General features: G+C 39.2%; 1 protein-coding gene across 1 annotated transcript in view; it reads left to right on the top strand.

Moving 5' to 3' along the window:
* Nucleotides 1-7,173: 7,173 nt before the first annotated feature.
* Nucleotides 7,174-17,390, top strand: part of LOC149176074 (peroxisomal (S)-2-hydroxyacid oxidase GLO4-like) — a 394,542-nt gene continuing 384,325 nt past the window's right edge. Inside the window, exon 1 of the mRNA XM_089419844.1 lies at nt 7,174-7,503. Coding sequence (XP_089275970.1) covers nt 7,361-7,503 — 143 coding nt within the window. The 5' untranslated portion in view covers nt 7,174-7,360. The remainder of the gene's footprint in view (nt 7,504-17,390) is intronic.

The following is a 17,390-nucleotide window of genomic DNA, read 5'->3' as shown; positions in this document are numbered from 1 at the left end:
ATCATATCTGAAAATCAAGGAGGATTCGTGCCCAACAGGCAAATCATAGATAATGTAATTATTGTACAGGAAGCTGTACACTCTAGTATGCTAAGGCAAGAAAAAGGCCTCATAATCAAACTAGATATGGCAAATGCATTTGACAGGGTCAACCATCCATATCTAATGGCTGTCCTCCAGAAACTTGGGTTCTCAAGAGAAATAATGGAAGTCATACAAGCATGCATTTCTACTCCATGGATTGCCCCCCTCATAAATGGAAGGCCCAATGACTTCTTTCAAAGCACAAGAGGCCTTAGGCAAGGTTGTCCTCTCTCTCCCTTCCTATATATTATAATGGCAGAAACATTAAGCAGGGCTCTGGAAAAACAAAGAAAGGAAAGAAATATCACAGGGATCAGAATAGAAAAAGGAGTAAAAACAATAAACCACTCACTCTTTGCTGATGACACATTGCTATTGGGAGGGGCATCAATGATAATAGCAAGGAGGTTCAAAAAAGTTCTAGATGATTTTTTATAGGTTTCAGGTGGGCTATTAAACAATACAAAATACAGGATATATGGATGGAATACCCCTCCCAGAACTATGCAAAGGATCTCACAAATCTTAGACATCCCTGTATAGGAAAAATGGAAACATTTTTTTATTTATTTGGGACTTTCAATCTCAAAAGAGAACATGAAGACATAAATATGGACTAAACAAATTGAAAAATGAAAAGAAAAATACAAAGTTGGGGTATGATGTGGCTGAATATGGCAGGAAGGGTAATACTAATCAAAGCACTCCTTGGAGCACTACCTATCTACCAATATGCAATAATCATGGCCCCAGCAAGTGCCCACAAATAAATGGAGTTAATCTTAAGAAGCTTTTTGTGGCAGGGGGGGAAGCAAGAAAACAAAAAATTTAGTCTGGTCAGCTGGGAGCAAGTAGTACTACCTTATGAACAAGGAGGCCTATCAATACGGATACCTGGGCTCATGAACACAACACTAGGAATGAAAATAGTATGGAGACTAATCACAGGAAAAGAGAGCTGGTGGAAAAAGACTCCTATATCAAAATATATGGATGGCACCAAGAAAAGACTGCTTAATGGAAATATCCCAATAAGACAATGTACCCAAGTATGGAAGCTGGTTAAAAAAACAATTCCATTAATGAGTAGATACATTTCTAAAATCCCAGGCAATGGAAAAACAATTTCAATTTGGGAGGACAGAATCATGGGAAAATAACCGCTACAGACCCATCCAGAAATTGAAGACATACAAGAGTGGATGAAAGGTAAAGTTTTCAATACTTTACACTCAATCTCTCTATGGAACCAAAAGGAGTGGCAAGACTAGAAAATCTTAGCAATTTCGGTAGATCTAGAAGGGCAATGGAGCAAAATCAGGCAACTCCTAAAAGGGGCAGTGTCAATCCACCATGATGAGGAAGAAGATTATCTCTAGGACCCAAGCAGTGGACATTATACAGTTAGGACTGGATATAAAATCCTTCAAGAACAACCAAATCAACAAGACTGAGATTCTTGGAAAATAGCATGGAAACCAGAAAGTTTGCCTAAGATCAAAATGTTCATCTGGACTCTTTTAAAAGGGGGAATATTGACCAATTATGCTTGCAGGCTGAAGAAAATATACAACACTTATTCCAAGAATGCACTTTTGCCAAAGAATGTTGGCAACAGCTGATAAATCCATTGGAAATAAGAATAAATTTTGAAAATCCCTTGTCGGATTTTCTTCAAACCCTTGAGAAGGCCTACCCATACACAACAAAGAAGAAAGTTACAATTTAGAGAATATGGAAGTGCATTCCAATAGTTCTATGTTGGCAAATTTGCTTGACACGAAACAAATGCATTTTCAAAAATCAAATTCCAAGGATAGGGAAGACCCTCTCAAAAACGTGGGGATTAACTTATGAAATCATCAATGTCAAAGGAACAACACCGACAGACTACAACACTCTTCAACAGGAAGAGCGAGATTGGCTCAACAAAGCCATAATAAATAATAATGGACAAAAACGACATAGTAAGATAAACTCAGGAAATATATGGAAAATAAGAATGAGTGAAGAGGATCTGACAAATTGGAGGAAAAATCAGAATAGATACTGTTTATACTTTGATGGGGCCTCAAAGCATAATCCGGGAAAGACAGGGGCAAGGGGAATAATCCTTGATCCTGAGGGGAAAGAAAATGTCACTTATGAATGGGGATTGGGATAGATATCAAATAATAAGGCAGAAGCATACAACGTGTTGATGTGAACAAGAATAATAATAAAAAGATAAATTCAAAATCCTATCATAATAGGAGACTCAGCCATAATAATAGAGGCAATGGCAAGAAACAAAAATCCAAGTAATGAGTTCATGAACAGAATTTTTAGAAGAATCAGGAAGAACTTGGAAGGCTTTGGCAATGTAATCTTCAGACATGTCTTGAGAATTCACAATCAGCAGGCAGATTATTTTTCAAACCAAGCAGTGGAAAAAAATGACGGGCATGTTCATGAAAATCATGAGGAATATCACAACTCTGTTCCTTAATAAGCAACAAAAAATCACAAGTATAAAGCTCACCAAAATCAAGGGAAAAATCACAATGATAAAAGCAATAAATAAAAAAACAACAGTAAAAAAACAACAAAGGACACATCACTGCAGTAACAGCCAGGAAATCACGGGAATGCAAAGGAAAAATCATGAAACTTTAAACTCTCGTATGAGCAACAATAGGAAGGACGATTGCAATCCTGGTCACAAGAACCACGTTGCAATCTATCTCATCAAAGGCAGGTTTCGGGCTACGTTAAAGCACTATAAGAATAGAGGGTGCATTCACAAAAATCGCAGCATCAATCTCAGCGAATAAATCTTCACTTTCATTGTTAGTATAGTGCTACTTTGGTTTCAAAGCCCCTCCCTGCCTTCTCTAATAGCCCGCAGTGTTTCCTCTGTTCAGTGCGCAGACTTCATCTTAAGCTCCCACCCTTCTTCTTACCCAGCTCACTCACCCCGTATCCCTTCACTCCCTTCACTCCCTCCACTCAACGATCCATTGCAGTGCAAAGCCCTTTTGAGCATCCATGCCCTCCATCTGCCCCTCCCATTATCTCAGCCCTCCTCCCTGACTGTTATAACCAGATTTTGGTCTTCCCTCAATTTTGTTGTCCAAAGGGACTTCAACTCTATCAGAATACAAGGGAAAAACCCGTCTGAGTGCTTAAACTAGACTTCAAAAAATCATTCATATGCAACTATAATTATCGCCAGGTCCGCTCTCCCAAGCCATTTCCACAGTGTTACTCCTTCCTTTCTTCGATCTCCGATCAAATCAGGACCGTTGATCTGGCGCTCGATCCGATGGTTGTCGCTTAGCCTGATCAATCAAACTTGCGCGACACTCCTCCACGGTTCACAACGATTTCAGGCCGACATCAAGCACAAAGAATACCTGCCCGAAAAGCGGTTTTCTCTCTCTCCTCCATTGCTACGTGTCGCTCAGTCAGTGGAATCGGGCGACCACTCCTTTTTACCACTTACGGTTTCTACCCCGCCCGAAATACCATCTCCGCTTATAAACCCGCCTCTCTTCTTGGTTAACGTCCAGACTTGTTCGTGCCCGATGACCGTAGATTTCAACCATTAACGGCTGCGATGGCTCCTCCAGATTCCTCTTCCACCAACGCCTCTGGTTAATCTCCACCGTTCATCCCATGATTTCAATCTATGCAATTTAATCTTGGCCACTATTAATCTGACAACCTCATCCGTTGATCTCCGATATCCAATGGTTCCCGTGTACGACAAAAGGAAAGCGGTCAACATCAGCAGAAGAAGAAGTACCTCAAGCAATACAAAATCAAGGAAGCACAACAAAACAAGGAGCAGTAAGCAGAGCCAAAGGAAGAACAAGCAAAAAAATCAAATGGAATTCAACCCCATTGAAAAGGCAGCAAGGAATGATGCATTCTTAGCATGCAAAGTGAATAAATTTGCGATCCAACACTTGCAAGAGTCACTCAAGGATGTCAGAAACGAAATGAGAATGGAGTATAGCCTCCAGAAAAGAAACATGGTAATGCAGAAAGAAGAAACCATGGAACTGAAAACCAAATGCAAACATTTAGAAGAAGCAGTGGCATATTACAAAAACAAAACTACAAGAAAGGAAGGAGAGAACTCGGTCAATTATGACAAGAAGAACTAGCCAATTCAGGAGCAATCAGTCTACAAGCCATGAAAAACTGTCAGAGAATCCATGACATGTAAATTTCTCTTTCTAGTAGGTCAGTTTGTTAGGCTGTACACTAGAATACTCATAAAAATACATGAAGTTTTGAACACAAGCCTAGGAGAAGAGATTGCGTTCCTATCTCATGGCTTAGATGTTTTATCATGTTACAGTTGATTGTAATAGGAGCTTGCTCCATCAAAGCTTTTGGTAATATATTAACTACCCGACCTTGTTATAAAAAGAAAAAAGAAAAAAGAAGTGACTACTTCTTCACTTCATTTTATTTTATTTTTGCAATTTTGTAGAGTTGTTGTTTACCATTACCTAGGTTTGCTTTGAAAAGTTCTTGAGAAACATCTCTTATGTCTTTGAAGGGTTCATTAATTTTTTCTTTTTCTTTTAGTTTTTCTTTTCTTCTTGTTTTATCTTTCTCTCTCTCTCTCTCTCTCTCTCTCTCTCTCTTTGTTTGTGGAAAGAAAGCAAGAAGGTTAGAGTGAGGCCAATCCATAGGTATACTTACTTAAGATTTCACAAGGCTGAAAGCCAATTATAACAAAATTTATCAAGGCATTATAGCTCATCATACCACTAGCAGGGATATGAACCTAGGTGGGGAAGATAATGGCCATTTTCCTACCACCCAAGATAACCCCAATTGACCAGGGTTCACCAATCTTATGGGTTGTTCTTCTATCTCAAATTTAGAGTTGAAACAATGTGTTAGAAATCAATAGGCATATTGAGATCTATAGCCTATCACCTAAATTCTCTGTTAAAACCTATATCATCAAAATATGTTTCTTCCTACATTGGGGCTTTTGAACATACAAAATATTTGGATCTCTTGAGGAATTATTTCTCTAAGGGAATACCATCATTCTTATCTTGGGAATGTTCCTATTGATCTACCTATGGATGATTTCTTGGAGATTTAAGAAAGAAGTCGCCTCTCCAAGTTATATTAATTGGACTTGGAATTCGATCTCACTAAAATTCATAGTAATGCAAAGCTAGTAGAAGTTCCCACAACTCCTCTTGGAGAGCAAAGAAATGGCAAATACATGTCAAGAACTTGTGACATCCTTGTAACTTTTGCAATAACTTCTACCCATGGGAGACTACAAGAACCTTATTATTGCATGTTGGAATTCTAATAAGAAAAATGACCATGGAATAAAATGTTACTCTATGCAAACTTTCAATCATGCAATAAAAAGGTCACGCTTTAGATAAACTTCAATGATGTTTCTTTACATGTAAATTTGATATTTTTTACATGTACATTTGGTAATTTTTAAAGGTAAATTTATGGTAAAGGATAAATCTTATATCAATGTTTTTTTGAATCACTACAATGCTGATGCATCTTATTAGAGAAACCTTGAAAGATCTTGGAACCCAAAGATTTACACAATAAACTTCAATGATGTTTCTTTACAAGTAAATTTGATATTTTTTACATGCAAATTTGGTAATTTTTAAAGGTAAATTTATGGTAAAGGATAAATCTTATATCAATGTTTTTTTGAATCACTACAATGCTGATGCATCTTATTAGAGAAGCCTTGAAAGATGTTGATGCATCTTATTAGAGAAACCTTGAAAGATCTTGGAACCCAAAGATTTATACAATATTAGATTTATTTGCTTAGTAAAATTACTAACATTGTGGACATTAGAGTGTTTATCATAACAATGAGAATAAATCTTAATTTGTTTTTTAACCAACATTTAGGAACAATAATACATGGTCTCTTTCATTGACATTACAAGACATCAACAATTATGTAAATATACCTTGTTACTCTTAGTACAAAAATATGATTAATTTATATAGTTAATCAAAATAAAATTAACAAAACAAATCAAGTTATGAAAATTTCCATCAATTTAAAGCTTATCTTATAATTATACTTATTATTTAAATACCTTATAATAACAATTTAGTTTGCTCAAATGCTCAAGTAAGTAGAATCACACTTTAGCTTATTCTAAAAACTTGATTTTTTTAAACTTCTCTGAATCACCTTTTTAAACCAATTTTGTGTAGGATTAGATCAACATATATTAAGCGTTAAAAATATATAATTTAAATGAATCATATTTTTTTTAAACACTGAAATATGCGATTTGAATAAGTAAAAATTACATTTTTACTAAAAACCACGTAACCAAATTGAAAAAACTAAAAAAATAAAAAATTCAATATACTATATAAACACATATATTAACCTATAAAACATTTTAATATCATATAAACCTAAAAAATAAAAAAAACAACTTCAAACACCATTTCACATTCATAAAAATAAAAAGCAACCATTTCACATTCATAAAAATAAAAAGCAACCTTTTCTTCAAAATTTTCAAAAATATATTTTTCTTTTAAAAATCTCAAAAAATCCTAAAACCTTTGTTTGGAATAAAAAAAATCACAAATTTTATAAAAAATAAAAATATCCATTGCCTTTTCAAAATGTGAAAAAATATTCGAAACTAAAAAATAATTAACTTTAAAATGTATTTTCTGGTCAAAATCTCAAATAAAAAAAGCACAAATTTTATGAAGTGAAAATATGCATTTCCTTTTCAAACTCTGAAAATATACTCTGGACTAAAAAAATAATTGAACTTTGTTTTCAAAATCTCAAAAAAAATATTAAAAAAAGGCGGCTTCTTTTGTCATATAGCCACGGAATTCCCATTATATTCGAATTTTCGAAGTTATGCTAATTACGTGTCAACCTCATCATATATATGGTGTGACAAAAGCGTCACCCAGCCTCCCCATTGGAAGAACATGTACTCAGTTCGACATTATTGGCTTTTCCTATTTCCAACGTGCATTAGCCGACATTATTGACAATATACCGACAAAATTTAAATATTACAGAGACCAAATCCATCACGTCTGACTGGAGACCAAATATTATGACGATCGGGCGAGCGGGCGTGCAGGCTGCAGCACATATAAGTTGCACAGGGCATCTTGCAATAAATCAAGAAAATCTCTACTGGCAAGATAATTGCAGATTTGGACAACAATATATTCAGTCTGGATTAAACATCACATAAGATATTATCACAGTAGGGAAACAATGGCTGCTGAGCCTGTAAATGTGAATGAATTCAGTGCGCTAGCAAGGAATGTCCTCCCCAAGATGATATATGATTTCTATGCCGGAGGTGCTGAGGATGAATGGACTCTTCGAGAAAATGTTGCCGCCTTCCAAAGAATCAGGTGGATATCTCACAGACAACTATACCTGTACCTTTTCTGCGCGTTCAATTTAATTCAATTCCATAGAAATCTTTTATGTATTCTTTCGATTCTCGTGTCCAGCCAGACCAATGAATGTGTGAGATCCAGATAATAGCTGTAAGAGAATTTTTCTACTGATTGCCTATTCTTATGAAAGAACTAAGCACGCTAGGTTTTTAAGTTACTGAATATTTTTAAGAAATAATAAAAGATAGATAGTTTAGTCAAATTTAGTCTCATTTGTCTTTTAAAATTTTCTGTAAATGTAATAGAGAATTTAATCAATTGTAGTCTCATTTGTCTTTGAGAATTTTCTGTAAATTTGATTTAATGAATAAATTGACTAAATTTTCGTTTAAGTTAATGAACAGTGAGAAATGGCTTCTCATTTAGTTTATATATTTACAAAGGCTTTTACAAAGGCTTTTAAAACTGTTCATCAAGGTATGGGAAATTCATATTTTATTTGTCGGCTGTGAGGTTTGGTCTCCCGCTGTATACGAGTCACAATATAACATGATCTTTATGCTAATGGGGTGTCAAAAGAGGCAGTGGCCTTCCTATTAACATAGTGATTGTCCAGTTGCACATGAATAGTCGTGTTTGTGGGGCTTTTTTCTCCTCTGTGAGATGTGTTGTGTGGGTGTGCCTGAGTCATAAATAGTTAATAATAAACATTAAGATACACTGTTTAGGAAAATTTTCTATTTGGTGTCTGGGAATAGTTTCTATGACTTTAAATCTCCTTGGGGATGGGGAGGCAGTTGAGGCTGACATAATCTCTTTTCTGTGATGCGGATTCGGTTAGTTAAGCAGCAGCAAGAAGCGTTGTTTCGGCCTCCCTAGTAGAGGAAACAATCGATTAAACAGTAGATATAGTTGTTTCTGGAGTAGTCTATAATGAGACTTTTAAAAATTCCGATCATCCAAAAAGAGCCTTATTCCGGCCAACTACCCAACCGACCTTTTCCAGCCACCTCCAGTGTCACCGCCACCACCATACTGTAGGAATATGCTAGGGTATACTATACGGCGATACGTTGAATTTTAAGTTTGAATCTTGGAAATGAGGTGAGCAGCACCGACGGTGTTTAATTCACAGCTGAAGCAACAAGGTTGAAGATATGCATTTAGTTTAGAGTTACTACAATTGGGTTCTTCGGCGGATTCAATATTTAAGATCTGCAAGAATCCCAGCAGCAGCGCAGAGCGAAGAGAATACGTAAAAGCTCTTTGCAGAGATAACCTGAAACCCACTCGGAGGGATAACCCTTCCCTTGGCGAACAGGAAGTCGTGCGCAGTTGGAAGCCTACAGAGTTCGCATTTTCTGTTTAGATTTTGACATATTTCTAGTCAAATAGTGCAAATTTCGCATTTTCTGTTTAGATTTTGACTTTTTTCTAGTCAAACAGTGAAAATTTCATGGAATTGTCCATGAAATTTTCACCTCTCAGTTAGCAAAACGTCAAAATTACCAAAACTATTGGTAACCTGTAACTCAAAAAATAGGAGAAAGCTGAGAGAGCCAGAACTGTAAAAAAAAAAAAGGCAAACCTGAACTGTTTGCCATACAAACTTATTATAACATTTCTGTTCGGTATAAGTCAAGAGCTATACAAGCCCCGCAATGGAGGAGGATCTTTGATTTTTCCAATGAGATTGCTTTTAAATGTTTGAACGGTGTGTCATTGCTTTTAAATTTTATGTGAAAGTCTTTGCTGAGTTCAACAGGAATGAATGTGTGCAATGGACTCGTGGTTTTCAAAGACGCTCTGCCCTCGTTTTCCCCAGTGAATTCGCACTTTCTTTGGAAACGCTTTTATTTGTTTCCTCCCTCACTGTATTCTGACGTAGTTTAAATTATTTTTGTATGATAGCAGGCTGGGAGTGAGCTCGATAACGCTATAAATAATTACTTCAAAAATTTCATTGTTTTTGCTTTTACTTTACTGGGTAGTTTTGATTTTAAAAACAAGATGTAATAACCCAACAATATGTAATTGGTTATTAGTTTTCATTTTAAAAACAATACGTAATCTCATTTTCGTTTTCCATTCATCTTTTGTATTTTTGTCATTATAAGTCTTCCGGCAGATAGATCGCCCTAAAATTCGGGTGAGCAATGTTTGTAGAGGTTTCAAATAGCCTCGTTCAACTGCAAAATTGGAGCCAAAGAGTTCACAAGATGGTCGAACACGACTTTGATTTTGTGTAAAAATTAGGAGTTAATATGATGAGTTAATATGATGGGTATGTGTTGTATATAAAGCCTTTCATGCATGCATTAGCCATTATCTATTCATGTGTATTATATATATTGTGTTGTGTATATGTTGATAAAGTGTAAATTATCAAGACTATAGCATTAGTCATTCATACTTGTGTGTAATAGAAAAATATTTTATTACGCTGTGGAGTATGATTTTTTTTTTTACTTAGCTAAGAGATTATTTGCCTTGGATGTAAGAAAATAAGTTAACAATCCATGATTTAAAGGCATCTAGTAAGAGTGAAAGCCTTTCAAGTAACATGGTTTTCCTTAAATAACAATAATGATGATGTTTCCATTCCCAAATAGTAGTTAACTATGATTTTCCTCATCACTCATTTGATAGCTAAATTATGATAAATTTTCTTGCTGTGTTAACATAATTATTTAACTATTAAATTATAAAATTTAAAAATATATTTCATTAAATATAAATTAATATTTAAATATAAAAATTAAAAACATATTTTATTAAAAGAAATTAATATTTAAATTAAAATTAAAATTTTAGTATATTTAATAAAGTGAAAATTTCATTTTTACAAACTACTCCTAATGAGGTTATTTCTTCAATGAAAAAGAAACAAAACAAACATATTTTTATTTTTATTTTTTTTGAAATGGTCGGTTGCTATATATTATATTCTGAAAAAAAACAAGGATTTCGAATCCTCTGGTACATAGATTGCGTAGACTGAGAAGGAGCAAGGGGTTTACAAAAAGTGGCTACCCCCTTGGTCCTTAGATTGCTTTTTTTGCTACTATTAAAGACAGCACTAGTATAGATTCTAATAAAGGAGAATAACAAAAAGATACATTTGAAATTCATTCAGTCAATCATGATGTGTTGGATTCCTCCGTTGATTCCTCTGGCTTGTCATCTTTAGCTTCTTGTTTGACGGTGGAGGAGCTGGTGGCAATGGCGTTCTTTTCCATCATGAATTTCAGAATGGAAATTGATTCTTCGGCATGGGCGCAGCGGTTTGTGAGCTGCCTGAATTGCTCTTGGAGGGAGGCAGCCTTATGCATAAAAAGCTGGATTTCTGCTTTATACTTTTCAGTGTTAATGCGGTCCTGATCAAAGAGTCTCCTGCTTTGCTCGTCAAGACGCCTATCGTGCTCTTCTAATCTTGCATCCAATAGACTTTGCTTTTCATCTAACAATTGACTGCTGAGTCCTTATTTCTTCTAACTCAGCTTGCAGATCAGCACAGTGAAAACAATCCTCATTGCGCGTCATTGAAGGGAGAATGATGCGGTTGAGGAGGTAGGTGATCCGGATTTAAACAGGAACGCAACAAATTACAGAGATAACCATATACACAAAGATGCGATAACCATAAATACAGAGATGCAGCGGAAATAATACTTCATTTCATTAATGGAAAATACTGAAATATGCTTACAACCAGAAATGGAAATAAACCAGCTAGGGCGATGGTAGCTTATCTCTGAGAAGAGATGTGCGGCTACATGCCTCTGAACTGTTCCGAACTGTATTACAATGAGGCTCGAAGGCCTATTTATTGTTGAGAAACAATGGAAAACCCTTCACATCTCGAAACCTAACCCAAGAAGATGAAACGCCAAATTGTGGGCCTCGTTTGGGTAAATTGGTACATCAATTTCCCGGGGTCGTAACTTTGGCATACGATCTCCGTTTGACGCGTACAATAGCTCGTTAGAAAGATCTATCCGAGCACTACCACTTTGGGAAGGGCAACATGGGTCCATGGACCCATGTTGCCCCCAGATTTCCCAAAAAACGTCGTTTAGGGCCTCAAAACGGCTCCGGAAGTTCAGGACCCGAAAAACTGCTAAAAATAGTAAGTTGTGCTACAATTAAGGAAACTGAAAATACTGAAAGAGACAGTTGTGAGGGTCCAAATGGGTTGGTGGGTGGCCACCAACATCCACCTGGATCATTCCTCCCCCCTTAGGAAGCAATGGTCCCCATTGCGTTGAGTTCCTCCCTGAGATGAGGAAGCTTCTGCTGAGTTGGTTCTCTGGTGAGCTGTTCTGCAATCTCTGATGTGTCCAGAAATGGTGGGAAGCATGGTCGACGATAGTCCACATTGAACATTTGGTGCAGGCGAAGGAATGGAGGAAGGATGTGCTCCAAAGCATTGTTCCCCATAGCCTTGGTACTGCTGTAAGGACCATGTTGGAGTGATCTGAGCTTCTGATGGGTTCTGGTAAGGCGTTCTTTCTGTCGATGCAACCAGACTTTGTTGCCCACCTGAAACTTGTGTGGTACCCATGTGGGTGAGGAAAAGTTGTTCCTGTGTTTTCTCATGACCGTATCCCTTTGCTGCTGCTGCTGCGTGGAGGAACCCTTTGCAGGGGTCATGGATGTAGCAACGATCTTCCCCCTATTTTGGGAGTGAACCAGACAGATGAATTTCCTGGTCTGTGATATGAGCTTGCTGCCTTTCTTGGTAGTGATCAAAGATGTGGCGGTAGGTGGGGCTACCTCCGGTATCCTGTATAATGAATTATTCAAAGAAATAATGACAGCACGAGGCCTTGACTCATACACAGCATGTCGCCTCCACAAGTATGGCTGGCCTAATAATACATCGCAAACATCCAGAGGTGTAACATCACATAATACCTCGTCGGTGAAGGGCTTGATGCTGTAGGGAAGGCGGCACTGCTGGCGAACTTTCAGATCTCGTCCTTCGTGAAGCCACCCGATATTGTAGGGCTGCGGGTGCGGTGTAGTCGGTAGGCCCAACCGCTTCACGACCTCTGCTGAAACCAGGTTCTTTTGGCTACCACTGTCGACAATGAATCGCAGCGATGAACCCTTCACCCACATCTGTGAGTGGAAAAGACGCTCCCCCTCCTCTGGATCTTCGGGCTCATTTTTCCTGATCTTGGCAGTGGCAACAGTGGCACTAGGATCCGCATCAATGATCTGCTTCCCTTTGCCATTCCCCTTGTCGAGTTCTGGCTCAGGGTCGGAACATGCATCTGATTCGGAAGCCTTCAACTCGGCCACCAACGACTGCTTGGTCCGACACTCACTTGTGTTATGAGTGGGACTCTTGTGGAACTCACACCACTTTCCTGTGTCCTTCTTCGGCTTCGTGGTGTTGTTCTTTTCTTGCGGCTTCGACGGGTTGTCTTGGGTCACCCCGCCTTGGCTTTGTCCTTTGGGCTTCGGATTTGCAGATCCAAAGTCTCGCTTCTTCTGTTTGAACTTTTGCTCGATTTTGACAGCGTATCGGTATGCTGTGCCGAGTGAGGGGATGTTCAAGAACCCCATCTCTTCCTGGATGTATCTGTGTAGGCAGCCGCGGTATTTGAGTACTAGATGCAGCTCCGAATCTTTGATACCCAACTGTGTGCGAAGGGTATGAAAAATGTTTGTGAACTCCGGCACATCTTGGTCTCGTCCCTGCCGCAGTGTGGTCCATTTGATGTATTTGTCCTCATAGGTTCCGACAGGGTAATACTGCTCCTTGATGGCATCCCGGAAGTCATTCCAAGTGGGTGCAGCTGAAAACAGTGAGCCTGTACTTTCATCCTTCTGCTCGCAGTAGGTTTCCCACCAGTCCTTGACGTGGGGGGCTGCTTTGAGAAGAGCGAAAATAATCTTTTCCCGACTTGAAAATTCATGAACAGAAAAATACCCATCTAGCAGATTTAACCATTTATCTACGGCATCTGCGTCTATTTGACCCTCGAATATGGGGATTTCAAAATTAACTTGTACCTTGAAGGGTGTGGCGTTTCCAGAGTCGCTGTTGGAAGCCGATGCGTCACCTCTGGGTAGCCGCTGAAGGATCTGCGCAAAGCTATCCATCATCGCATTCCTTTGCCGCTCGAGCGCTTCTTCGAGCAAGATTTTGATAGGATCTCCTGCCCCCTCGTCTTTCTTCTCATCCGCCATGGGAGGCCGTCGGGATTTTCGAGGCTGGTCTTGCAAAGGTTCGACCAGTTCAAGCCCTAACTCCTTATATCCCGACCTCGTTGGGGACATGCAAAGAAAAACAGAGAAAAAGCAGACCGCTCTGATACCACTGATCCGGATTTAAACAGGAACGCAACAAATTACAGAGATAACCATATACACAAAGATGCGATAACCATAAATACAGAGATGCAGCGGAAATAATACTTCATTTCATTAATGGAAAATACTGAAATATGCTTACAACCAGAAATGGAAATAAACCAGCTAGGGCGATGGTAGCTTATCTCTGAGAAGAGATGTGCGGCTACATGCCTCTGAACTGTTCCGAACTGTATTACAATGAGGCTCGAAGGCCTATTTATTGTTGAGAAACAATGGAAAACCCTTCACATCTCGAAACCTAACCCAAGAAGATGAAACGCCAAATTGTGGGCCCCGTTTGGGTAAATTGGTACATCAATTTCCCGGGGTCGTAACTTTGGCATACGATCTCCGTTTGACGCGTACAATAGCTCGTTAGAAAGATCTATCCGAGCACTACCACTTTGGGAAGGGCAACATCGGTCCTTGGACCCATGTTGCCCCCAGATTTCCCAAAAAACGTCGTTTAGGGCCTCAAAACGGCTCCGGAAGTTCAGGACCCGAAAAACTGCTAAAAATAGTAAGTTGTGCTACAATTAAGGAAACTGAAAATACTGAAAGAGACAGTTGTGAGGGTCCAAATGGGTTGGTATACCTGGATCAGTAGGTGAAAACAGAAGTCAAGTGGGCGGGAGAGTTAAGAGCGTTATTGTAAGCTCTGACTTGATGATAAGATCTGGAGACGCTGTCGGGAGAAACAGAGTATCCCGCTTTCAGAGCAACAGATACAGATGGGAGATTGGGCGGGGGCTTATTGCACGAACCTGAGGGGAAATGGACCAGAGGTCTGAAGGGAGAGAGGCAGATGGGGCAGAAGGGAAAATCAGAGGTGAGGGCGGAGAAAAGGAGAGTGGAGGGAGTTGGAGAGAGCTCGCTGTAGAGACGGACGGTGGGAGAGGAATAGAGACAGAGAAAGAATGAGAAGGGAAGAACTGTGAACGCCGGACAGAGACGATGAGAGGTGGGCGCAGAATGAAAAGATGGAGGAGCAGCTAGACGAGACGCCCTGCAGAGACAAACTTGAGCGTTCCTGTAGATCACCACAACAGTAGTTAGAATGAAACTAGACAGAATAAAGTGAGGCGATACCAGAGGATTGTTCCTTCTGAGACTCTGAGTAAAAACGCCTGCTTCAAACAGATGTTGCTGCACAGTCTCTTGATCGCGATAGGCAACGCTTTGTTTGCTGATGCTCGCATTTATGGATTGGATCAAACAATGGGTAGAATGCCAAACTGGAGTCGGAATCACGGGAATGGTGAGGTTCTGCCCCAAATCTTTCAGACAATCTCCGTTTACTGTATTTTCAAGTCTTGTGTCGGCGCTGAATTGAGTTGTTTTTCCTTGATGACAGGTGATTACCTCTATCGAGGTTCGGATTTGACTGGTTGTGCATAATACACTTTCTGCAGTTTGTTCTGCGACTGTGGAGACCATGCCCTTCGCACACTTGATGAACAAGCGAAACTGGGCAGTACCAGGATTTTTCTGAGTCATGGCAGGGGTTGAAAAGTTTCTCTATTGTTGTGCCTTAACACACCTTCCTGCTTTCCCACTGCATTATTCGCGCACTTGTCTGCTTTCGTATTTAGCGTGCGAAGAAGGTGATAGAATTTGATGTTTTCAAAATGATTGAGGAGGAGTTTGATGCGCTCAATGTGTTGCTGGAGGTTACTGTTGGGAGATCGCTGTTTGTAGTTCATGAGGCGAATAATTATTGTAGAGTCCCCAAAAACTAATGCCTTTCTGATACCCATATTTTTTAATTGTATTAGACCTTGATAAAGGGCTAATGCCTCTGCATTGTTGTTTGTTTTTCTTCCCAAGCTCCATTCATAACTGCAGATTTCATCCCCTGACTCATTTAATATAACTCCTTCCGCTCCTGCTGGTCCTGGGTTGGACTTTGATGCACCATCGAAGTATAGAGTTGGACAGTTACTGCTCTGAATCCACATCTTGTAATCCTGAATTGGGAGTCTGATTTCCCACTCCCTGGTTTGTGCTTGCTGCTGTCTATCAGTTCTCTGAGTATCCTGATGTTGACCTGGTCGGTCTATTATGTGCCTGATAACTGATCTTTCTTCCACTGAGTAATCTGCTGCTTGGATTTTTCCTTTATACTTTGCTGCTATTGTCTCTTGCGCCAAGGTGTGGGCTTTATTGCATGTCGTTCGAACATTGCTCTCTTTGTTTTGGAAGATCTTTTTGTTTCTTGTGAGCCAAATTTTCCAGAGTAGGTTATGAGGAATGATAGCCCAAATTCTTTTAACAATCTTACTCCTCTTGTCTTTCCATGGGCAGTTCTTTCTCCATTCATGTATTGTCTCTGAAATGTTCTGTTGGGGTTGCCATTTTATATTGCCCAAGTTGGACAAATTGATCCAGCATCTCTTGGCGAAGGGGCAGTCAAGGAACAAATGTTGAATTGTTTCCTCTGCTGAGCAGCAGTTGGGGCATCTTGAGGGACCGTTGATCCCTCTCTTTCCTAAGTTTTCAGATGTGAGGACTTTGCCTTTTAGCAACAGCCAGGTGAAGAATTTGATTTTGGGGATGGCCTCGGATTTCCAGATTATCCTCCATTGGTTCCAAATGGGAATCTGATAAGTGCTATTACAGATATAGTGATAACCAGACTTGATGGTGTAGCTTGAACCTGTGGGATCCCATCGAAATCCGTCTGCTGCTCCTTTTTTTATGGGGGCTCTGTTCTGAAGATTTTTTTGGAGGGCTTTGAGGCTTGCTTCTAGAGCTGATGGAGTGGCTGGAAATTCCCAATTAGTCGAGGCTCCTGTATCTACATCCCATTTCGATATTTGGTCTAGCCTCTGGATGCCTTTACTATTGAGATGGAGTATAAAAGGGATGGCTTCTTCTATTGTGTTTAGAGGTTGAAGACACATTATCTTGTCAGTAGCATAGTTGATGCTGTCCCCTCCTCCAGGGATCTTTGAGGTGTTTTGATTGAGGAAGGGGATTGCTTTCTTGCAGAGATGCCAAATTTTGGTGGAATCTCTGTTGGGAATGTCTATTTCAAGAAGTCTTTGCCTTTTGCCGTTGAGGTATTTGCTTTCTATGACCTGTTTCCACCAGGCTTTTGGCTCATTGATTAACCTCCAGGCCATTTTGATCCCAAATGCCAAATTTAGGATTTTGGGGGCTCTAATTCCCAGACCACCTCTGTCCTGAGATTGGATTACACTTTTCCAACTGACCAAATTAAATCTATTTTTTTCTTTTTTCCCTCCTTGCCATAAGAAATTTCGGAGGGCGATTTCCAGCTTATGATGAAATGTAGCAGGAGCTTGATAAAGAGTAAATCGGTATAGAGGTAAAGAGGATATACCTGATTTGAGTAGAATTATTCTGCCTGCTAGATTGAGCCATTGAGTTCCCCATTGCTGGATCTTCCTCTTGACTTTGTCTATTATTTCATTCCAAGTAGCAGCTTTTAATGGTCCCAGGGTGACCGGCATCCCAAGGTAGGTGAAATGATCCCAGTTTGCTTTGTAGGCAACTCCAAAGATGTTGGC

This window comes from Pinus tabuliformis, chromosome 4_1, assembly GCF_031772625.1.
Source record: "Pinus tabuliformis cultivar Carrire ecotype Pingquan chromosome 4_1, CPIR1, whole genome shotgun sequence".
In the NCBI taxonomy this organism is placed as follows: domain Eukaryota; kingdom Viridiplantae; phylum Streptophyta; class Pinopsida; order Pinales; family Pinaceae; genus Pinus; species Pinus tabuliformis.
The sequence above is the reverse complement of the archived record's forward strand: the minus strand, read 5'-3'. Positions and strand labels throughout refer to the sequence as shown.